Source organism: Phoenix dactylifera, unplaced genomic scaffold, assembly GCF_009389715.1.
Source record: "Phoenix dactylifera cultivar Barhee BC4 unplaced genomic scaffold, palm_55x_up_171113_PBpolish2nd_filt_p 000089F, whole genome shotgun sequence".
In the NCBI taxonomy this organism is placed as follows: domain Eukaryota; kingdom Viridiplantae; phylum Streptophyta; class Magnoliopsida; order Arecales; family Arecaceae; genus Phoenix; species Phoenix dactylifera.
Window position 1 is genome coordinate 1,279,396 of NW_024067678.1, and position 25,181 is coordinate 1,304,576.

Genomic DNA, 25,181 nt, shown 5'->3' on the forward strand with positions numbered 1-25,181 from the left:
GTGGTGATGCCCCTCATAGATATCCAGATCAACATAATCAGGAGGCACATCAACCTACGCCTCTAACCAAGCAACGTTGTAGTCTCGTATGCTCATTCCATAAGAAACACGCGTCGAGTGATAAGCACTCTCGGATTTCTCGCTGAAGCTGTGGCTTTGAGAGGTATCTTCTGGCTGTGGAGGGGTCATCCGAATATGGCGGCAGCAAAATCCGACCCATGCGATGCTCCAAACTGCATAGAGTAGTAGCCACCGGAAGATGACTCCGATGAACCATATCTATATCCATATCCATATGGGTCATAGGTTGCCTGAGGCCGCGAATAATAAGATCCAATATACGATTCAAAACCTTATCATTTATGGATCCTACTCTACATGCGAGGTCATCTGCAGCTACATATTATCCTTCTGAACGACATCGAGGAGCCCGCCTCCTATATGCAATGGTATCCTCGCAAGCTCTATCAAATCGTGGACCGTGGTCTCTATCCTGTATAGCATGCATAACTGAGACTCACCAGTGTATCGAATACCAACCTTCAGCTGTCTCATAAACAGTACCATATTGTCCACTTTATGGCTAGCAGATCCATAACCACCAAAACTCAAAACTTTCATCGTTGCTACTCCATGTCTCCTCTTCGATACTCTCCATTGAGGTCCTTTGTTTTTCTTTTTTGATTTGCTGGACAGCTACCCTCTTACCCTTTATGCCCCTCTCTGCCGATCGGATACCAGTATCCTCGTCTGAGCATCTTTCGATCATCTCTCTGAGAGAGTGTCTCGTACGAGTTATGTGGTGACTGGCTCCCCTATGGCTGCAACTAATCAGCTGTGGGAGTGCGTGAAATATTGCACTCAGCCCATTGCTCTGGATCGACCCTAGCTTTGTTGGCTATGAAACCGGTGGATCGTGGAGGCGATTCTGGCTTGTCAAACTTTGGCTCCTACTGCAGGCCCACAAACCAACCGATCATAGGATCATCGTCATCATCAACGAAAGCCCTATAAATCAGATCTGCATACTTGAGCTCCACTTCCTCCTGAATGCACTTTAGTCTCAATCGCAGATTGTAGTGCACATATATAAGGTCGTTGAGGCGCTCTTATGTCAAACGGTTCCCTGCTTATTGTGGATGAGGGCAAAGGTGGACCAGTTACGCTCACAGCCACTCAAGGAGACTGAGAAAGAATTTGGATAGCTATCCACTTAAGATTTTTTGCACAACCCAAAATGAATCCACAATTCAACTGCAAAAATATTAAAAAATAAATATTATTACCATATTAATAACCATCTAATGCCAGTGAATGTCATCCTCATGCGCAACATACCTGGATTCATAATTCTTACTCACGACAGTTGCTTGCTGTCCAAACATATTGCTGCCCTCTCTAAATAATTTGATCTATGAAAAAAAACGTGTTGTACTATATCAATATCTAAACATAGAGTCGCGACTTTTGGATCAGACTTCATCTTGTAAATGATATTATGCAGAGCCGCCAGAAGTTCGTCATGCATACCAATTCTATGTTCGTTGTATTGAAACCAGAAGTTCAGGTAGTATGCTGCACATAGACGAGACCATCTTAGTAAAACTATACAAGTACTGCATCAATATAATTTTAATGTTCTTACTTATCTGCTAGATGCAAGTTCCTACCAATTTGATAGTCCCAGCGCCGCATGATGATGTACTTCTAAGCATGGGTTGGATCTGAGCCTTAGTCTCTCTATCATATGATACAGAAAGCCCATCTGGGGGTACCTCTCGCTATCCACGACCCGTAGCACTTCATATAATGGCTTGATAGCCTCCACTATCGCAGTAGCCTGCTGCCAGAATATCTGCCTCGTCACCAAGACTTCGATCTTGCTTTCTTCAGTACCGACTTGCAAATATCTACTTTCCTGCCACTCGACACTAACATCTGACGTAGGGCTGCTTTTTTCTCTAGAAAGCTATCAAGTGCAACATAGTTGGTAGCAAACTATGTGACTCCTGGTCTCAGAATCTCCCCCTGCAAATCTCCTCATCGGTGAAAGGACCCAGATATGGTTACAAATATACCTGGTGATGCGTTGGATTATCTCCACTATATGCTACACCCTACGAAACTTCGCAATGTCCATCAACATGAGGTTGATACAATGTGCAGCACATCAAGTCCAAAAAAATATGAGATCGCCGCTCCATCAAGATCTCCCTGACGGCCTTATATTGTGGCCCATTATCAGTAACGACCTGCACGATATTCTCCTCTTCTACCTGATCAAGCACCTCCTCCATCAGTTTGAAGATGTAAGCAGTGTCGTGCACCAAATCCGAAGCATCAACCGACTTGTGAAAGAAAATCTTCGTATCATCAGAAAGTTAATGCTCCATCTGGTAGGACCAGTCCAACCATCACACATCACAGTCAGTCCATATGTGGGTCACTTGCTCTTGTAGGATGCAATCCATTTCTCTAGCTCCTTATTGCTATTAAGAAGCTCACCATAGACGTCCTTTGAGCCTGAAGGATCTACAGCAGGACCAACAATCTGTATGACGAAAATGGCAAACCTGTAGTATGTATTGTCTGCCATATTCGCTGAAATGTGGCTGAAGTGGAACCAGAATCTAATAGCCCGCCACATATCCTTCAGCATTGAGTCAACCCTCTGCTGCTTCGATTATCTGCTGAAAAAGGCATACAGATCTAAATCATGTCGCTTCTTGTGGAATCTCTCTGGATGATTTTTTTTAATACCAAAAACACCCAGGATAGATGCAACCCGACCACCGCCTTTGCTGGCACCCTTCCTGACTGAAGATGTCCTCATAAACTCTGGATCTTGCTTACTGCTCGCAGAACCGCAGCCCAACTCGTAAGTCGAGGGCCCAAATCGAGCCCTATGCCTGACCACCTCCTTCTGCTGCTCCTGCTGCCACTGATCATCCAAGCTCGCCTGCATGGCAGCCTGGATCTCTGCCTCCTTGTCATCTAGACCCTCGGCCTCCTTTAACTTCCTGAAGTGATAGGAAGGTGGCTTTGTCACTCAGCATTCCACCCTCGCCTTCTTTCTAGCAACCCCCTCTTTCACTTTTTTGATTTCAGCGAGGTTCTTCCTCATCAGCAACCGAATCTCCAGTGGGCATTTGAGGAACGTAACTACTTCATCGAAATTACCAGCTAAGTACTGCTTCAACCTGATTACCACTCCTCCCTTGAAGCTCTTGTGGCACCATTTGCACTGAAATTGGTACCTACCCTCGAGCATTCGCCCATGTTTTCAGCCAATATCACGCTCTGAAGGTTGGTTTTTTTTATGGCTCCATTTCTATGAGGACGATAATTTTTTTAACTTTTTTAGTCATTTTTATATTTTTAAAAATTTCTAGTTTAAAAAATGTTTATTTATTGTAAATTCAAAAAAATATGATTTCTACCTTAGAAATTACTTCTGAATTATGTAATATGTACTACTATTTTTTTATATATTTTTAATTATATTTTAGATTTAAAAATAATTTTTAAATAATAATATTTGTAAAAATTAATTTAACATCAAACCGGTGTAGAACCTAATAATAGATGCTACATATATTTTTTTAGGCCCTCGGACATGCATGAATTGTTATTTATTTCTCATTTTTTTTCAAATTTAGGCTTAGACTACTGTTTGCATGATCGCATCAAAACTTGAATAAATGAATACCAAATTTTTAAAGAGTAGCTTGCATGCCTCTAAATATGTTGCTGATTTTACATTTTTTTATTTTTAATTTTTTTAAAAAATATTTAATCCATTTTTATATTTATAATTTATATAAATTATATATAATCCAAAAATTAAAAATATTTGTCACCATACACATCGTCCATAGAGCTACAACATATAGAAAAACCAAACTCAAATCGAAAAATTTGGCATGATCTCTTATTTTACAATTCTTAAGCTATTTTTTCTAAGCCCCTAAAAAAATATTAAAGAAAGAAGATAGAAAAAAGAAAGCACACCTTAATTAGCCTTTGGTCTTCCTTCTGATAGCCTAAATTAGTACGTATTTCTGATTTTTTTGAAAAGAGAAGAATGCTCTTAAAGACCTGAATCAATTTTTTCTCTCATGCCTACGCTGAATCAATTTTATAGAACACTCTCTTCTGAAACACTTGGCATGTCGTTTGGCTTTTATAGCCGAACGTTCACGGCTAAAGGTCCGCCGTACCGGTACCGGTTAGCATACCGGTGGCGGCCCGTACCAGTACGAACCGATTCCATACCGGTTCTTCAACAATAAACTATCGGTACCGGATTTCACGCTGATCCGGTACCGGTCTCAAGCCGGACCGGTACGTACCGACCTGTACCGGCCGGTAAAGACTAGGACGGCAGACCATGGTTCACGCCCAGTGGCCATTTTGGCCACAAGCATAGGGCGACAGCGCGCACACGTTGTTGCCAAAATGGCCACAGTGCGCGTGCTGTGGCAAAAAAAATTTGGAACCGGTGCGAAGTGCGAACCGACCGGTTCACACCAGTTCTTAGCCATACCGGATGGAACCGTCCGGTACGCAACTAGTACCGATCGGTTCTAGTACCAATCGGTTCTAGTACCGGAAGCTGTAAGGCTTCGCCGTTTGAGAACACCAGGGGTTCGGAGGGTGGAGCCCCCTGACCCTGCCTTTCGAATCCAGTTGTTAACCTAAAACCTAATCCCCACCGAGGGGGGCTTTGGGGGGAGGAACGTTCCATGGCCAAAGGAAGGGAAGGGGGTTCGGGGGAGAGGAAACCATCCCATCCCCTGATATCCCGAAAGTTCCCGAACCTAAGGTTACGAGCAAGGTCCGCCGTACCGGTACCGGTCGGCGTACCGGTGGCCGGCCGGACCGGTACGGTACCGGTCCGGTCCGGTACGTACCGGCTGGTACCGGTCCCGTACCGGCCGGTACGCGGTGGTTTCAAAAACCACAGCGCGCGGCACTATGGTTCTAAAAAAGAAAAAAAAAATCGTACCGGTGCGAACCGGCCGGTTCGCACCGGTACGAGGCCGGTACGGGCTCCGAACCGGCCGGTACGGGCCCGAACCGGCCGGTACGCACCCGTACCGGCCGGTTCGGATAAAAAACCTGGAAATACCGGTTTTTTATCCGTTCCGGTACCGGTCCACGGCCGGACCGGTACGTACCGGCCGGTACGGGCCGGTACGGCATTCCATGGTTACGAGGTTTGGGTTCCCTAACCATTGGAAGGGGAGGGGGTTCAGGGGAGGGGAAACCTTCCCTTCCCCAGATCCCAATCCGACAGGAACTTATTCATCAAAACTTTAGAAAGCTTAACTAGTTCGATACAGGCTAAACCGACTGGTACAGGCCGGTTCAGCATTTCTTGGTTTGAATATTGTTTGGATATCAACTCATTTATTTTTGTCTCAACAACAAGATTTGAATCATTAATTTATAGTAAGCATAGTGGAGCAACATCTTAAATGTTAGCAACTAAACCATCTATGCAGACATCAAGGAAAAAATGTAAATTATTGCCATCAACAAAAATTAATAATCTCTATATTCCTTTTTTCAATCGACATAGTTATACATATATATACGTATATATATGTGTATATATATGCATATATATATATATATATAGATATATACGCATGCAGAAGACGTAAAAATTCAACAATATAATGTTTAACTTATGAAACGATGGTCAAATAATTGCTAGTTTCTCCATAGTCGATCCTTATCACATTGTTAATTTAGACTTTTTTTGCTGTCATTTATGTGGACTTCAGGAATCCTTGACTTCCCTTATGGCCATTCCATATTCTCTTTATTCACCATGTTAATTCATGCAGAATTCCTATTTTTTTTCAAGGTTCTAGGTCCGTAGTATTCTCTGCAGGATTCTCATTCACTTCCTTTGTCATAGATTTAGGCAAGACACGTTACACACCAACGATCATTGTAGCATAGATCTTGGGCTCTTTTTTTAACAATGTTTTAGACACCTGTAAAAATGCCCCCAACGGACATGCCACTCAGAACCCCATAACTGCTGCAGTCAGATATACATGACCACAAAGGTAAACAAGAGTACACTACAAAGTACTCAAAATTTTGGGTTGCCAAGAAAAGCTTTATCAGGATCTGGGTTTAAGCACAAAGTACAAATATGGCTCCAAAATGCTGAACAGGACTTGTCAATGAAAAATAAATCATTCATTAGATACATCTAACCCTCAAAAATATTAGAAAAGTAGAAGTGTAGACAAATTACCCTTTTCAGCTCTTTTTTTCCAAAAAAAATAGCGAGATGGTCTTAAATTATGGTAGAAGACAACTTCCCCATACGTATCTCAGCAGAGCTGCTTCACTTGAAGGAAATCATACTAAAAAATCTAGAAACCAGACCTCTAAAGTTTGAAGATAAAATTATAGCATCCAACAAGAATAAAGCATTAAAAACCTCACATAATGGATAAAGAGTGCAACTATGGTCAAATAAATCATGTTCACGCTACTCACAGCTATGTGTTTGCTCTGTTTCTCCATCCAATGCATAAGGTGACCTCTAATTCGAGCAACAGCTTCATACCACAAAGTCAATGCAGGATCCACACCCAATGGAGGCCAATGGTTTTTTCCACCCTCCGCAAGTGGTGCCAGTATGCTTGAAAGCATATTGCATAAAGCATGATGCAGTTCACTCTTTCTTTTATGGGGAACACGATTAAGAGGATTTGCTTTTGCCACAAACGAAGCTGATGCATTCAATCCACCCTCTGTTTTAACCTGGCAGAGTTCAGGAGATGCATCAAGCACCCCATCGAAAAACAAAACCATACTTTTGAGTACACAATAACTATATACAACATCATAACATTGCCCTGCAACTGATTTATTATGCCTAGTAATTGAAAGAAAAGGAACCTTTAAGTAAATTGTTCATAGATTTTTAAAGTTGCTAGGAAAGAATAAATAGGAGTCTCAATAAAACATACTCTAGAACTGTCAGATTTGTGTTTTCTTTGGCATTATTGGGTCAAATCAGGTCATTTTGCTTTAAAAGGTGGATAAAGATTCTCAACAGAGAAACAGTTCAACCGAACTAATTAGTTTTTCCCATGATTTTCCACACCTTTATTCTGTTCATTTGCATACCAATTTAACTTATTTCATCTTTCTTATTTTTCTTGGCTTGTAATTTGACTGACATACTGGTTGTACGCTAATGGCCACACCATTTGAATGTGGACTGCCACAACATGTCCATTATCAATTACAGCTCAGACCCTCCTTTTCCTGTAATCAATATTATTATTAAGAATATGCCTGTATCTTGCCCTCTTGAGCATAGCTAATGTGTAAATTGTCATGCACCATGATAAGATCTTTGAATATTATAAGGCTTCTAAGGCTAATAATATAACTTCTTTTTGCAATAGCATCCCTTCAATGGTACCCTTTCTCAACTAATCACCAATAGAAGCCTGTGATAACCATGAAAAACCATAATAGGATATAGACTACTAGGAAACCATAAAGATGTCTAACAGCCTTGTTTCATCAGCATGGGTTGACTTTATGAATCCTATGATGTTGGCTCCTGCAGAGGTCCACATCCAGTGTCAATGCAAGCTTAACAATGCCATGCCAATTTCAAGTCCAGACAAAATCAAAAGGGCATTCACTTCATTTAGACAACCAATTGCAAAGAATAGGTCGACAATGAAAGAGTTGATGATATAGCAAATACAAGCACCAAAAAAATTATCTTTACAACCATAAACGATTAAATATATATCATACATATGTTCAGGAAGAAAGTGGCTTTGCAGTTATAGTTCTGAAAAAATCCAATCAGTTGATCATATCATATTGACAGTTAATGCATACCCCCAACTTAAGGTAGCGCATTCCATTGATTATGCTGAGTGTCTCGCTTCTAGCAACATTAGTATCAATGCGTCGAGTATTGAGCTCCATGAAAAACCGTTCAGTCACAGAACTAAACCTGTAATGAACATAATGCATGTCATTATATTGAAATAAAATAGATACAGAAAGCCATCAACTGCTGCAGCTCATACTGTACATTGCAAAACATATAGATCAACTGCCAATTCGATGTCATTTCTTGCCTTTGCATATATTTTGGAAACTTTATGTGATGTGGAATTTCATAGTATGTGCATTTTGGTAACTGGCATGTCAATCATTTCTCACCTATTGTAATTATAACTGTACATGACTTGCTGGTTATGTTATTGTTACTAACTGAAACAAAGAACTAATTTGCTGTAGATGTATATGCCGATGCTTTATGCACTCAAAATATGTTTTTACTGCAGTTCCATGCAGGACCATCACACATTATTTTTATATTGGTCACCACATTTTCTCCTAACTTATTAACGTTGCTTGTGAGTTTAATATCAGTATAGTTCATGTTATACTGCACAATGGCATAATCTCAGAATAGTCATGTAATATTCTGCACAATGTCATTCTCCTCTTCCGTAACTTCATTGAGTTGCCCGGTATTCTAATTTCACAATAGTCACAATTAAGAGTATATTGCTTATTAACTTCAAAATTCTAAAGAACTTTGCTTGTTTTAATGATTGAATTAATCTGGATTTAATGGGTTTACAATGCATATGTTTGTGGATCTTCAGCATGAGATGACTCGAGTATAATCATGCCAATGTTCAGGAAAATATGTTACTTGACATAAATTCTTATCCGAACAATTTACACGTTAGACGATACTGTAGACTCAAGGTATAGAGCTACAAGCAAATATCTAATTGACAAGAACCACAAAAACTTCTTTATGTTAAAGTTGGCAAGAACATTACCGTTAGAATTTAAGGAAGGCATTGTAGAACAAAACTGCTGTCAAACAAAGTATTTTTGCATCAAACCAATAGATGCACGAATGAGGAAGAACAGATTGAATCTTCCAATTAAATTGTGAATTACAAAAATTGAAGTGAGAAAATCCAACCATCCATTGACGCACATTATTATTCCTTCCCAAATAAAATGAAATCCAGAAACATGAATGATCAAGAAGAATAGCATATCAAAGTAAAAATTAAAGCAACATAGGGAAGCTCAAATTGCAAAAGATGGATCTATTCTCTTGCATCCATAATTAAATAATTGAGGTACAATGGTGGTTGATGTTCAAAACCAAGATTCGCAATACCGGTGCGTACTCCTTCATAACAAGCATACTGAACGCACTAGTACCAAACAGATACATAGTATGAGAGGGGGTGTCGAGTGACAGTACACCAAACCAACTCCTATACGTGGCATACCAATGCTATACCTATATAATACCAGTATAGGGTCTAGTTCCAAGATTGCAAACCTTGTTCAAAACAATGCTGGACATTTTTTAGAGACCAAAGCTTCACATAATTGAAATTAAAAGATATGATTGACAAGAAGCACACATTTCAAACAAATAAACAAAATAAAAAAGAAAAAAAATGAAATCATGGTCGGAAACTAAAATCTCCTTTCAAATCTTAGCTAAACTGATAGTCAAAACCAACAAGGATTACAAGGAGATAGCACAACAAGATACTGACAATAGAAGGAAAAGACCGAACAGTGACTCAACAAGGCCTTTTTAAAATTTTAAAAAAAATGATAAGGACTAGAAAGCTCAATTGTTTAACTAGGAAATGGACTCTTCCAATTGGTTATGAATGCAAATAGGTGAAGTTAGCTTTTTAGACTCAATGGCTTGGGCCAGATTAGGATTTTAGATCCGAAGTTATTTCGGGCTGAGTCCAAGTCAACCCTAACCATCCCAATCCCAATGCAGCCATATATACGTTATATATCACAAAAAGAGAATGTTTTTATATCGTATAATATCTATTTAAATTGTGATTATATTAGAATTACCAACTACTTGCTTAATCCAGGTATATTATTGGTTAGTTTGCAAATGACAATATAAAGTTTCCAAAATCACTCAATCACACAAAATTAAAATGGTCTTTTCTTCTATACCTAAAAAAGGTATTAGGTCCGACCAAGGTTTAGGACCAGGTGGGACAAGCCAGGTCAAGCCAACCTCTGTATTTCTATAATGGGAACCAGACCTAGGTCAAAAAGAGGGCTTAAGTCAGACCAGGCTAGGCTTGGGCCAAATGGAAGTTTGCATCTGGTTGAGTCAAGAACCATTACCCATTTTTACATCCCCTCAATTTGATGTGTGTTTCAGTTTTATCTGCTGATGGCAAGTTTACGACACCAGATCAGACTCAGTTGAGCAATGAAGGAGATTCTTGTTTTGCTAGATATCTAAATCAGGCTCAGTTGAGCAATGAAGGAGATTCTCGTTTTGCTAGATATATGAATAAAGGCTTCGCAAAAAATATTAGTTTAATGAAGTCCTAACTCTTTGATGAACTTGATTGTTTTGGATGGCAGACATGAACGGAGTGCATATGCATATGAGCACTTATAAGAGTTAAAATTGTTTGAGTTTAGTTGCATACATTTTTTTGTTTTCGATGCTTCAAGTATTCAAAACATTCAACTTAAGCATCATCAACAAAATTCTCAACAGCCAGAAAATTGATCAAGTGGAGGGCGAGTTATGTCTATGGAACTGATTTTTTTGAGGACAAATATTTAGTTGAGTTGCATATTTAGCACATTAATATTTGACAAGTAGCTAGTTTCCGTTGAGTGACAACTGACATTGTGGGTCATGCTTAAATTAACAGGTTTGGAACAATAAGGTAAAGCCCAGATCAGCCTTATTACATGCTGCTCTCAAGCAGACTGCTCATACTGCTTACCATCACATGTTCTATAAAAATTAATGTAATTGTGAAGTCTTAGTTTTTTCAGTAAGAAATAATTGGCTTTCCAAACTATTTAATATACAATCAAGTAAATTTTATCATATATAAAATACTTTTATCAAGGCTTGAAATCCCATAGGACGGGGTTGTCCCGATTTGCCCATATATTGGAACGTGCCGCCATCCTGCCCCGACCCAACACTGGGGACTGAGGATATCCCAAGACATACTAATTGCGATGCTGGGATAATGGCGGGACAATCCTGACCCGACACATAGGATGGTATCCCCTCCCAGTGTCCTACGGGATGTCCCACCGAGATTTGAGACCATGGTTTATATTGATCATATGTATAGTAGAATACTTCCACATGTTGGACCTTATGGACTCTGAATCATTCAGGTCACATCCACTGAGTGGGTTCACATTCAAGATCATGCTCATAAACACTAACATCATATCCACCATTTGAACTGCAAGTCATGGTGGCGGAGCCCAATCCTATCACCAAGTGCTAAAAGATCATCATCGTGTTGCTAGCTTCAACTCTTGACATCAACTGATCCTGAGAAATCTGATCCACAACTGATAAAAGAAAGCTTTCTACCCTCTAGATCATGAGAGAATAGATCAGTGGATAACTTACATCCAATCATGATCATCAATACTATATCAATAGTCAGACATCAACAGCTAAATCTTTTACAGCTGCAAATCTTCCAAGTTGATTGAGCAGACAAACTTAAGATCATCAGCACTCGAGGCATCAGTCATAAGATTTTCAAAGATCTTTAAAAATCACTTCAACTGTTTAACAGTTGTCAATTTTCAAATCTTAACCGTGTCCTTGGCTCAAAAGATCCCTAGGCAAAGTAGGAGGCAAAAAACATACCATGTTGCATGTGTCAATGCATAAGCATGCAAATTAATTTGTTATGTCGATGAAAACTTCTAGCCATATCCACAATTTATTGGTCCAGTACCATTTTGATATAAAAAGATCATGTGATCACGTTTGTGAAAGGGCATATGGTCCAATTTTGCATGGACATAGCGACAAGCAACAGGTTGAGACACATGTCAGAGCCTAAGCAGGAGCCAGAAATCAGGATTACATGTCACAGTCTAAGCAGGAGTAAGAAATCTGGAGTATTCCTTACAAAGTACATTTTATCAATGGAAAAAAAAGAACAGCTGTTAAGACGTAAATCCTCTAATTTTGAATAGCCATCTTGTGTTTTTTCTAGCAATAGTTAGAAGTTCAACATCTTCCGTCTTTCTAATATCATTAATATCAGATAATTTTTACTTGTGAAGTTCCCAATAATCTGTGTTAAATTAGCAGCAATCTGTTACAATGACATGTTACGACTTCTGCCAACTCCTTTTTTCATTTTTATTTTTGGTATCGGGCCACTATCGGCAGTACCACTCCAGTTAAAAAAAATGTTATGCCTTTGTTTTTGCTCAGAACTAAATGCAAACAAATATCAGCCGAAAAAAATCAATCACAATTTGCAGCAATTTCTGCATGACATCTCATTTGCAATCTATCAGGCAATTCCTCAATCCAATTTTTTGGAGAAAAAAGAGATAAAAGTGAAGAAAAGTGAGAAATTATGACAAATAAAAAACCTTGGTCTCTATACCCCTCTAATTTCCTGCAGAAATCAAATTATCAGGGAAAAATACAAAAAGTATCTATTTCTTTACTTTTGAAAAACCAAAAACAACGCCTATATCAGTGTCTAGTTATTAGAATCACCCTTGCAGCACGAGCAGGTTCTCTGATGCAAATTCCCCAAAAGAACAGGACACGCTTCAACACAGGCTTGTCTGTCTCATCATGTACAAACTAAAGACAACATCTGATATATTTTATGGGGGTTCAACATCTGCACCTCAAATTATTTTGTAGACTTCAGGAAACATACATGAGAGTAGAAGACCTAAAACAGATGGTGTGACATATTCTCAGTAATTCAAGGCTTTTTGCACATATTTTTGTGTTGTAAATCATGATATATTTTCTACAGAATATTCTGATTCATGTGTTTTTAATTGGCAAGAATAGACCATCTGTCACCAAGAATTAATTGAAATATAATATGAATCAGAAACTTGAACAAGCAAAAAATTTCCGATATTCCCAGATAGCACCAAAATGTATTATCAAAAAGATACAGCATATTTAAAAACAAGAGGAAGATATGACCAAATTAACTTATAGAATGTCAATAAAAAAATAAGCAATAGTATATGTACCGGATCCGCGATAAAGCACCTAATAATTGTGCAACAAGATCTAAGAGAAGACCTCGCAAGTCGACCAACGACGGATAATCCACCTGGCTAACAATCCTGTATATACACCACCAAATTAATGTTAAGAATAACTATAAGCAACATGTTTAGCACAAAAGCACAGCCCCACTTCCCAACTCAAAGACATATTTAATATAAGAAGCTCTTTCGGCTCCAGCAACAGCTTCTGCAGCTTATTCCTTGTAGTTATTGAGCATACCATGATTCAATTGTGAACATTGCTCAAAGTATCACAAAACTCAGAAAAGGCTTGGTAAAACATGAATCAAAGGTGATCTTTAAGAAGTTTTAATTCTTCCATTCAATGCCAAGCATGGGGGTCTGTGAAACATGAACAGAAAGTGGTTTTTAAGAGGCCATGATTCTTCTAATCTATTCTGAGCATGTGCAACACACATCACATGCATATGACTCACCCCCCCCCCCCCACCCCAAAAGCATGCACGCACACACACCAAAAAAAAAAAAGAGCAAAGGAAAAAAGGACTGTAGTCAAAGTTCTGGATAGGATTTATGACTCATAGCAACAAATATATTGTTAAAGCATAAGAAGGAAAAATAAAATAACTACAAAAGATGACCTTGTATTCAACTGCATATATAACTTCTAATTCACATATACTAATTGCAGGTGAAAAATACCCAATGCTAAATAGCACCATGGGACTGCTCGATTTTCAAAGAGATAGCCACTCAGGACATATACCAGTTTGATGTAATTACACTCCAAGCATGAGACTACCACAAGCATCAGACAACCAACCAATTCTAGTTAAGATAAATGCTTAAGGAGGGCTTCTAGACTCATTGAGGCAAGGTGTGAAGTAATAAATCACCTACCAAAAAGTTCCTCAGTCAAAATACTGCATTTAACATTTTTCAGAAGGAATGATGCATACCACTACCCCTTCAAACGAACCTAATGTACGTGATTCTCTCATGCACCATAACTTTATATATAACCAAATGAAACCAACCTCTCCTTCTGTTCTTAGTAATATTAATTCTGCATACAATAATAAAAGTGCAGGATAGGTATTTTGGATGAGGGTATCTCTCAGGTGTTGAAAGTGCTGGTGCTCGTACAGTATGGAATGGTAAAGTACATCACTATTCCAAGACACAGAACACCTATTGGTGTCAGCACAGCAAAAAAGGAAGGTGCGTACAACATTGTGGCATGATACCAACTAAGGGACTTATCGGTATTGTGCATTCGGCAGATATGCACCAATACTTAAACCCTTGGCTATCATATGTTTATGCTTCGATTTGTATAGTCTCACTAATTAACATTGAGACAGTTTTGGACTCCCAATGAGGTGGTATGTAAACCTCAATAGGAAAGTTCTAGGCTTCATAAGTTCTCGCACAAAAACATTCAGAAACATGGTACACTATATCAGTCGGTACCAGTATGTACAGTCTAGCATACCATACTGGCACCGAATTGCTACATGCTATTGGGGAGAGGGGGGGCAGTAGGGCGAACCGAGTGTTGGTACGCCAAACCAACCACCATGTCAGGCCAATACTGTAGCAAGATGTAACTGTTACAGGGTCTGGTACCGAGATGGCGAACCTTGTTTAGAAAGATAGAAACATTCCTGAAATTTAAATGGAAGCTTAAGCACTTGGCATTCATATTTTGACTTGGTCATGTTACTAAATTTTGGAAAGTAAGAATGTATAATTTCAATAACATATGTGATAGGTCTTGAAAAGCACATTACAAAGGACCCCAATTGAAAAACTTAATTAGTCAATTCACAACTTGGCCAAATCAAATCATTTTTCTCTGGAGGCTGCTAATTAAAAATTTCAAGTGTTTTAGATATTAAGAAAAGAGTAGATCATTATGAGAATGAAGCAGCAAGTTGAGTTAAATTCTCTAACAGTTAATCCATTATTAAATTTAGGTAGTTCCAGGATTTTAAGTTCCAGTTGAAATTAATCTGTTTCAGTCAAATGGACCAGTTTTCGCTAGGAGGAGCCAAAACTGCCCCCATGTTTTTGGATTTCAGCTGAAACTACAGTTTTGTTCCATTTTTTTCTTTTAGAAAATGAAAGAGCATCACCTTTTTCTGTCATGTATAAATGGTTTTAATGGGTGCCTTGTTTCTTGTGTTATCTGGTCTTCTAACAATCTAAAAACCATATCTTTGCTCACATCAAGTACACCTGAGAAATGAAAACAACAGAAGATTGCTGAGTGACATCACCCAACTTGGTGATTTTTTTTTTGAGCCCGTGCTTTTTTCCCCATTTTGCTAAAAAATGTTTGATTTATTCGAAGCAAGCAAAAATCTTTTTGATCTTGCAAGTTTTGTAGAAAACATTCAATAGTCAAGAAGGATCATGATCAAAAATAAATAAATAACCTTTGCTAAAAATCTAAAATTGTGTCTATTTCATAAAGCAGGGATCACATCCAGATTTTTTAGTTATATTTATGCATATTTTGTTTCTGAGAAAATATAAAAACATGTCAAGAACTAAGAAAATCTATACCTCTCCTGCATTCTTATGATGAAATCATGAAAATACATTAAGTGTATTTTGGCCCAGATCTTAACAAAAAGTTCATACAAATTTCAAGAGTTTATAATTAAATATTAACATTTGAAAACTAAAGAAAGAAATATGAAATAAAGTTACGTAGCGTCATATGGTAGGTGGAAAAAAAAAAGAAAATTATCTATCCTTATATTTTAGAAAGCATGCAAATAAAAAATATTTCAAAAAATTTAAGATTTTATAATTTAGAATTATAAAAATTCAAAGTAAGGATGATTTTAAGGATAACTATCGATTTGATACAAGTAATGCAAAATAATAAAATTATAGAGATATATATTTAATGCATAAAAACAAGAAATATTTTAATGCCCAGTATGACAAGAAGAATCATTCAAATTTCTTTAATAGTACCTATAACCAGGGTATGCCATACCGGCCGGTACGGTCCGATACGAATCGGGACGGGCTGGGACCGGTACCGGATCAACGTGGGATCCGGTACCGGAAGTTTTTATTGGAAAACTAGCCGGTATGACTGCCGTACCCGTACGGGACCGGTATGGGGCCGGTACGGGGCGCCACCGGTACAGCGACCGGTACCGGTACAGCGGACCTTGCCTATAACAGTACTCTATGTTTCCACCACTGCACTTAAACCAAAAGAAATATTAAGGTCTTACATTATCATCATAAATTTCTAAAAGGCAATTTGGTAATGGAAATATTGTTTGATTCATTGATGTTCCAACAAAAAATATACATTTAAGCAAAAAAGATTGATAAACCATTTCCAGGAACCTCACCTGTCTGCATTAATCAGCCAATCAAATACAAAATTTTCAAGCCCAGACCAAAGCTTTTCTGAACTAAGAAAGAAACAAAAACATGACATTAGAAGCTGTAAGACCAAAAACAATAGCAGGGAGAAATAAAAATCTAAATTTAAACACGAATAACCTGGAATTCCCTCCTGGGGACAACACTCCACAAAACGAATGCATGCAGAGCAGAATATGCACTCCACTGCAAGCTGTACAGCAAACAGAACATAGCACATAAAAGACCAGAAGGAATGGCTTTCTAATTTATTGACCCAAAATCATTATGTGCACCGACATTATTGGAAATTCTCCTATAGCAAAAATTCAGTACCAACAGTTTCAGAAAATCATATATCGATATCAAATGTCAGTACAAAATATTTCTTGCATACATGTGTATATGCACTTACTCGTGTTCAAATACAATATTGACAACTTGTAAATATCAATTACGTGCTTGAACACAAGTGGCGCACGTGGCCTTGAATGTAAGCAGATAAAAGAACACTCCATGCACCATCATATATCTCAATGAAGTCTAACTGCACGTGACAAGGACAAGAAAGAGGCAAATCCTAATCTAAGCAGTGTCCTACAAAATTGGCATAAAGAAATTACGCTATGGTACATTGTGCTCAAACTGTATTGTGCATGAACTACCTATTAGTGCATATAGAGATCACACAGCATCATGACATGCAGTGTTATGATATTTTCATGTCTATAAACATATCTAGCTTGACTAATAAAAGGTACCTATATCATCTAAAAGATTTGGAATAGGAGCAGCAAGTTTACTGCACAACAAAAGCTTTGGGATATGATATCCTCTACAACCCGCATACAAGAGACGATGTAGTTTTACTTTGAACTCCTATCAATTAAAGCACTGAGAGAACTAGCCACAGGTAGTTTGTGATTTCTCCTTTTCCTAAGGGACTGATCCCAAAATTATTCTTGCAATAAATTTTTGAACTCCTAAAACATCTATATTGTCAAAAAAAAAGGCATGATCAAGGTCTACAATCTCGGTACCGTGTACTGTATCGATACCTTATCGTTTTGGTACGTACGGTATGGTACAATACATCTCTATAACAAAATGGCTCTCTAAACATTTTTCTCAATTTTTATCTCGATACTCCTCTATACAGATCAGTATGCACCTCGGTATGTCTCGGTACATGTCGGTACGGGCTAGTGTCTACTGTGCCGGTACCGAGCCTCAGACCGGTTGCCCAACGGCACGGCTCAGTCCGGGCCCGCGTTGTGTCGGGCCTGTACCGACACAGTAGAGGAGGCAGGGGAGAGGGCGAACAGGAGAGAACCACAGAGAGAGAGAGGGAAAAGGAGGAAGAGAGGAGGGTGGCGAAGGCAGGCGACCCGGACGGAGGAGGTGGAGGAGGGCTCTGCAGTCGGGTCTTCTATTTCATTCGAAACAGGGATCCAATCGTGAAGCCTGAAGGAGCCTCGTTCGCAGGCCGGCCTCCACCTCCCTCTCTTCCTTCCTCTCCCTTTCTCTCTCTCCCCCACTCGCTCTCTCTTTTTCTCTCTTTTCTTCCCTTTCTCCTCCTCCAAAAACGAATTTTGTTTTCGTTGCCGAAACCATCCCGATCCGCCGCCGGGACAGCTCGGTACGGCCGGACTTGTTCGGTTTGGAACGATTCCACCAACCCTAATATGAGCAGTATAGAGCTTGTATCGACCTGAAGATAAATTTCGTACCAGTTTCCTCCAAGTATAATATGGTACGTTCCGTACCAGACAGTACGGAAGGGTACAGCAGACCATGGGCATGATAGTAAAATTTCATGCATCGAGAATACTCAACTTGTTAACAACAATTCAATATTTTAGCATTTTTCTTGGTACTTTCGAAGGGATTTTAACTTAGCAGGTTTTATTCTCAATAATTAGGGCATTGTTTATTGAAGATACAATAAAAGGAGAGGTCATCCAAGCATATTTTGAAAATTTCTTGGTGTTTATTTTGATATAGAGAAGAATTGATATATGCTTGTCAATTTTTGGTGCCTTCTAAAGAACACTCCTTTCTAGATCAAGCGCACGAGTATAAAAAACGACCTTCAAGGACAACATGGATTCCAGGATGTAACTAATGAGATAACAGAGAATTATACACTTCTTTCCTTCGTCATTTGTGCACGGACAAGGATTCATGAGCCAGAAGTTAGGCTTCTTTAGGCCATAACTATAATTTGGTTCCTCAACCTTGCTGCAAGTTCCTCCCCCCTTCCCCTTTTCTTCAGCAAAAAAAAAAAAAAAAAAAAAATCCTTGCTGCAAGTCAAGAATATTCCTGGGGTCATAGAGTTCTCTTAAAATTATCTAAAACTTCAAAAGTGCTATCATGGGGTCAGGAGAATCAATTACAAGTTTACTGCTTTCACAATTTCTAGAGCATGGTGATGTTGCTATAGCAGCAATGAAGGACAATTTTCATGTTATATAAGAATCATGTAAACGTCCTGACAAGAATTATGATTAGAAGCCTCGGAATGACATAAACTGCTAGGAAATGGAATTTAACATTATAAAAATATAAAGTTAACGAGTTACTTTTGGAATTAAAAGTCAGGTTCGTCGTACCGGACTCCGTACCGGTGCCGGACCCCGTATCGATGCCACACTATCATAATGTCGGTACGGTACGATACACGGTATGTCTGGCGTACCGAGTGTCGGTAGGCACCGATACCAATACCTGTACTGAACCGGTACGGTACCGTACGCTCGGTATCGTCAGGTACGGTATGGTACAGCATACCATGATTGGAACCAATAGGTTGCAAGTATAAATTCTTTCCTTGGAACATTACATGCATTTAACAACATCACACGTAGGGCTGGAAGTAGGCCGGGCCATACCCCTATCTGGCCCAAATTTTTTTGGGCTTCGAGCCAGGCTTAGGCCCGAAAATTTTTAGAGAATCCAGGCCCGAGCTCGACCCAAGCCCAGGCCCGAGCCCAACCCATCTGGGCCGGCCAGAATTACCCATTTGGGCCAAAAATGGGTTTGGCCCAAACTTGATTGAAGCTTAATATTTTATAATGTTGCTTCACAAGTACATGGGCTAGCCAAAAATCGGGCGCTCTCCTATAACACAAGTAAATGATACACGATACATCATTCTCAGCAAAACACATTTTAATTTGTCCTTCACTTCCTCGTCATTCTCTTCAAATAACAGCATATAAAAACCAATGGATCCAAGCCTAAATTCAGGCTCCATTTCAAACCTTGTTCGGTCTTGGGCTCTGGCCGAGCCTGGGTCGGGCCAATGACATACCCGAGCCCGGCCTGAAAAACAAATGGGCTCTACATTTTAGCCTAAACACTATCTAAACTCTTTCAAGCTTAGCCCGTAGCCCAACTCGAAGTCAGCCTAGCTCGATGGGCCTCAAGCCGACCCAAGCCCATTTTCAGCCCTAATCACACAAGCAAAATGACAAATTTATGATTATGATATTAATAAGAAAGTTAGCAAATCACAAAAACATAACATGCAATGACCAATTATGAGATAAAACTAACATTAAAACTTGATCTTTAACACAGTTCAAAAGGAATGGAAGAAAAGTTTGAACATATGTAAACCTTTTTTTGGTATGTAGAGGCATCATTTGCACCCTTTGGAGATTCACTGAAATACAAACAAGAAAAATTGGTCAGTTACATAAAGTTACATAAGATCTGAACAGATTCAAATAGTAGCTTTTTTAAAAAGGCAAAAAGAACCCCATAATGATAACACCCTGTTGTCTATTGTATAATATGTCTGTCTACAGAGCCTCCGTCAATTAGAAAACAGAATTTTGCACATATAGCATGACAGCAGTTGATTGTTATGATATAAAATCTTAAAGAGTAATTACACCTATCCCCTTAGAAGTTTAGGGTAATTACAGATTCCCCACCCAGCATTTTGGAAATATACCTTCTACTACCTAACTTTTGCTATGTGCATAACATATAAACCCCTACCATTATCTTTCTGTTAAATAAGCTAAAGAACCTTGCTGAAGTCATCACTCTCTAACCTATTTGAGTCTTAGTTGATCTTGGAAAGGTTAAAAAATCCAGGTTAGTCTTAAAAAGAGTAAGGTTAAAATAGGTTAAGATATTTTAAGACTCGGATAAGTTAGAGAGTGACGTCAGCAAGGTCTGTTAGTTAGTTTATTTAACAGAAAGATAATGGTAGGAGATTATGTGCTGTGCACATAGCAAAAGTAAGGTAGTGGAATTACATTTCCAACACGATGGATGGGAATCTGTAATGACCCCAAACCTCAAGGGGGGTTAGCGTAATTTATTCAACCTTAAATTAACTTTGGACCTTTTTACTCTTTCCTTTTTTACTCAAATAGCTCTAAATTTATCTATATTGTAGCAAAGCTTGCTATAATAAACAGAATTTTACAATCTAGATCGACTATTTCTTTTTTTGCTTTTTCTTTATGGGATGGACATCACTATCCAGGTAAAACTGCTATGCGTCTGCTTTTCAATCAGAACCAAATGGAAATAAACAGATACCAAAGATCCAATAAGGCTTGTGGACGTTTCTGCATGAGATCACATCCACTCTATGAGGCAATTCCTCAATTTGATTTTGAAAAATCAGAATTCAGAGAAGAGGGAGAGGGTCGGAGAGGCAGAGAGAGAGGGGAGGGAAGGTATAAAGAGTGAGGAAGAGGGGGGAATGCATTTCAGCACATCCAAGAATGAAGGTGTGCATGTACACATGCATGCACATGCACTCAAACACATAGATATATATATATATAGATAATATAGATATATGGATACATATGCTTGCTCAAGCATAAACAAGCATCCATAATGAAACTTAAAGACACTACCGCAAAAATAGACAAACATGTAATTTCCTACAGTAGTCAGAGCACAGTTCAGCACCTAGAATGTATACTGACAATGTGCAAAATTTACTCAAGTCATAAGTGATTTTTGGTTGAGAAAAATTTTATGTATATCTAATGCACCAGCAATGGTTTTAAAACAAGGTTCTTAAAAGCTGATATATTGGTCATCTTGTTGGATGGCCAAGATTGAAAAGAACAGAAATCTTGGCTTATCTCGGCCAAGATAAAAAGTGGGGAATTTTGGAAGGATCAACTTTTTTTGAGATCTTGGACAAAAGATTGGAACCAGGATATCAAAGTGACGGCCCAAAATCAAGCGCAGCAATTATTTTTAGGCATTTGTCTTAATTAAAAAAATCTATTTGAGTAAAAACTTAGAAAATATTGGCTGATATTTTGATATTGTATCAGCTGATATCTCAGAACAGATTTATATCAGCTGAAATAGTAAGGGCAAGATTTTATACATTATCATATTGCTGAGTGCCTAATGCCAACACAAATCAAGATCTTGGTTGAGATCTCAACCAAGATGACAACCTCATTCTAAAATGATCTTGCCAGCCTCAGACTTTCTTGCAAGGGAAGCATATGATTCCATGAAAATATGGGACTCAGGATGCCAGTTTGCAGATTTAAGGAACTAAAACATGGGACATAAATTGCATTTGGCTGGTCCAGAGGGATGAACGAGTGATGGACAGCTGTGATTATAAAGGAAAAAATTCAATCGAGATAATTATGGTAAAGAAATCCCGCATCCACATTTAATGATGCAAATGACTAACAAAATAGAATAAGTATTCAAGAAATAGCAACGATCAAATAAAGAGGATGACATTGCATTGGGGTGGATGCACAAAGAGAATTTTGCAGAAAAACTCTACCAGACTTCATTGTTTGCAAAAAAAAAAAAAAAGTTTTATGATTTTGGCAAAAAATGCCCATGAATCTAATAAACCTTTATGCTCCTCCTTGAAAATTATGACTTAAAGCTATCAGAACCCGGGAAAAATGATCCAATAAAGAATAAGACACATTATTTCTGCAAATGAGAAAACTGACCCTTTTTTGGAAAAGAAGATTCAATAGACTTTCTGCAAAATTCTCTTGGCAGGAGGTAAGATTTACCAATGCCAAACAATAGTAGCGAGTATGTGATTAGCCGTTATGATTGATAAAGGAATAAAATATGACACACAGCGGATTCTTAGAAAAATGGGGATGATCACATACTACCATCCAAACAACTGTGTAACAGGCAGCAGGAAAAAACAGCTTCTCAAAATATTGCTTTGCCATCAAGAGATAGAATGTCTTTTTTTCCATATCTGAAAATTTGCCCATTGGGACTTCAAAAGGACATAAGAAATATAAGGTATTACTGAATGTATTTTACGCACCCAAGCCAGAGAATATCAGAGAATTCCTTATCTCATGGCTGGCTGAAGAACTTTTTACATTGTGAACAGAAGAGATAGATATCACACTCTGATGTGTTGATGCATTCCCAATCAACACCTTAAGGAAAAAGACAAAATTATACAAATTCAATAAATCCAAGTCATGCAGGCAAGTACCAAGTACCCAAATTGACAAATTGATGCCCTGGATATTGAAGATGACAAATCAAAATTCCCTATAAAAGAACCTTATCTGGGATAACATTCTATGTTGCTGGTTGAAGTTGGAAGAGTCCACTACAAAGATTGTATACGTTGCATGGATATTACAAAGGATGATGTTTTTGCCAGCAAATAAAGCTCAATAAAGGAAAACTAAAACAAATCAGAACAAAAGAATCTAAAATCTTGTAGGTACCTGTCTCTCCACCGAAGAAGAGCTTCCAAAAGAGGCACTGGTGTATGATGAGCAACCATAGCTAATGAATCTAACACTTGTTCATAAGCTGGGTCAGAGGGTCGAAGGTATTGTCCATCCTGCTTGTTATATGTAGTTAGAAGTTAGAAGAGCAAAACAAACTTTAAAAATAAAATTTTGCCACTAATCTACTGAAAACAACTAAACAATATTTGCCTAAACACAATAACACACGGATATCTCATTGTTATCATCTTGAAGTTAAAAATCTTCCACTACATACATAAAGAATATGAGAGATCGATTTAAAAGGTGGTCTGCACAGTCCCACAAAACTTCGACTTGCAAGGCCTAACAAATTCTCCGAATCTTCTTATTTCTCCTCCCAGGACTTTCCATCAATTAAACCAAACTCTTCTAGTCATATTCCCACCATAAATGAGAACATGTTAATAGAATAGGACAGTCAGCATCCAAACAACCCTTCAACTACATTAAAACAACACTCTCCGAAGTAAAATTCAGAGAAATAACTGTACATAATCACCATGTATTGTCCTTCCTGGATTATTAAACATTGAACCACAAGGGAAATAGCACCATGCTTCAAAAATGATTATCAGCTCATGAAAACCAACCAACCTAAACCATATTTCTCTTAAGTCACTCATGAAGTATCAGGTCTAACCAAAGCCACACCTTTCGTTATTATTCTCCTGACTAGATTACATCGGATGCAAAAACGAAGAAATTTCAAACATGAGCAACCCAAGGCTGATAATTACAACGAGTTTGCATTAGCGTAAGCAAGCTAGTTGGTCTCTAGGTGAAGCATAAATATGTACTGTGATAACAAGAACATCATTGTGCTCTGCAAACCAAAAATTTGGCGAAAGATTAGAACTCTTGCATATAAGATAAAGCAAACTAAAATTGAGGAATTCAGCTAATGGGTTGCAGCTACCCAGGGAAGAGAAACATCAAAAAGGCCTGAAAGAAACATCGGGAAGAAGAAAAACTCGAATTAGGGCAAAAGATTGTATATTGAGATCAGCTTCGAGAAATCCATCAACTATCGGGAACCGTCTCGAGAACGGATCGAGAACCCTGAATCGAGGACTCGGGCCCTCCATGCCCTCATGGAAGGCTTGATTCAGGAGAAATGTCGCTCGATAATGCAATTACGGATGAAGAAGGAGAGAGAAACGGAGATTCGAGAAGAGAGAGGTGAATAAAGAGGGGAGAAGGGAGGAGAGGTGTGGACCTGGGCCTGGGCGGTCTCGATGCGGCGGCGGGCCAGGGGGAGGAAGCGGTGGAGCAGCGCGTCCACGATGAGCTTCGCCGCGCTGCCCGCGTTCATCGCCAAGCTGCCGGCGTTCATCGCCAGGATAGGAGAGGGAAGGTGGGCAGGGGAAGGAGAGAGGGGGGAGGGGGTGTGGCGATGACCGTCGACGGAGCGCAGCCTACCCTTCTAATGACCCACTAGCTCTCGACACGTGCGAGGCACGTGCAATGCACCGACCGACCATGGCCAAAGTGAAGCAGCCGAGAAGGCTATTCGTAATATTTATGTTGCAGAAATAACAAGTGAAAAAGGTAGGCTAGTCTCAGAGCCGGCTCAGCGACTGAGGCGATCTTCTAAACTTCTAAATCTAAAAGGACTTTTATTTATGGCTCGCAACTAATCGATTCTGTGCATCCATGGAAGAGTGTTACAATCAGAGAAGTTCAGGAAAGCACTGTTGTGACTAGCCTCCAGAAGAATGGTACTCGTATTGGATACGGGACAAGAGCGGTGACACAGACGTCGTCAAGAGCTGACGCGTGGAGAAAAAGAAGAAGAAGAAAGGAGGCAGATTTGCCCTATGCCAACGTGTGGATTATGAGGAGTGAGGGATGATGACGAGGAAGTACGTGGACCGAAGAGGAAAGCAAGTCATAGAGCAGAAGCC

The 25,181-nt window shown here is 38.8% G+C and overlaps 1 protein-coding gene across 2 annotated transcripts in view; it reads right to left on the minus strand.

Annotated features, from left to right (window-relative positions):
- The window catches only part of LOC103713534 (cell morphogenesis protein PAG1), a 48,960-nt gene extending 24,199 nt beyond the window's left edge, over positions 1–24,761 (minus strand). Inside the window, exons 1-8 of one of the 2 annotated variants that reach the window (XM_008800498.4) lie at positions 24,494–24,761; positions 23,230–23,348; positions 20,123–20,168; positions 16,642–16,714; positions 16,488–16,545; positions 13,105–13,200; positions 7,897–8,014; positions 6,526–6,792 (exon numbers count right to left, since the gene is read on the minus strand). In XM_008800498.4, the coding sequence (XP_008798720.2) occupies positions 6,526–6,792; positions 7,897–8,014; positions 13,105–13,200; positions 16,488–16,545; positions 16,642–16,714; positions 20,123–20,168; positions 23,230–23,348; positions 24,494–24,610 (894 nt within the window). In that variant the 5' untranslated portion in view covers positions 24,611–24,761. Of the gene's footprint in view, positions 1–6,525; positions 6,793–7,896; positions 8,015–13,104; positions 13,201–16,487; positions 16,551–16,641; positions 16,715–20,122; positions 20,169–23,229; positions 23,349–24,493 lie in introns of both variants that reach the window. The other variant, XM_008800499.3, reaches the window with a different exon arrangement.
- Between the last annotated feature and the right edge of the window lie 420 nt (positions 24,762–25,181).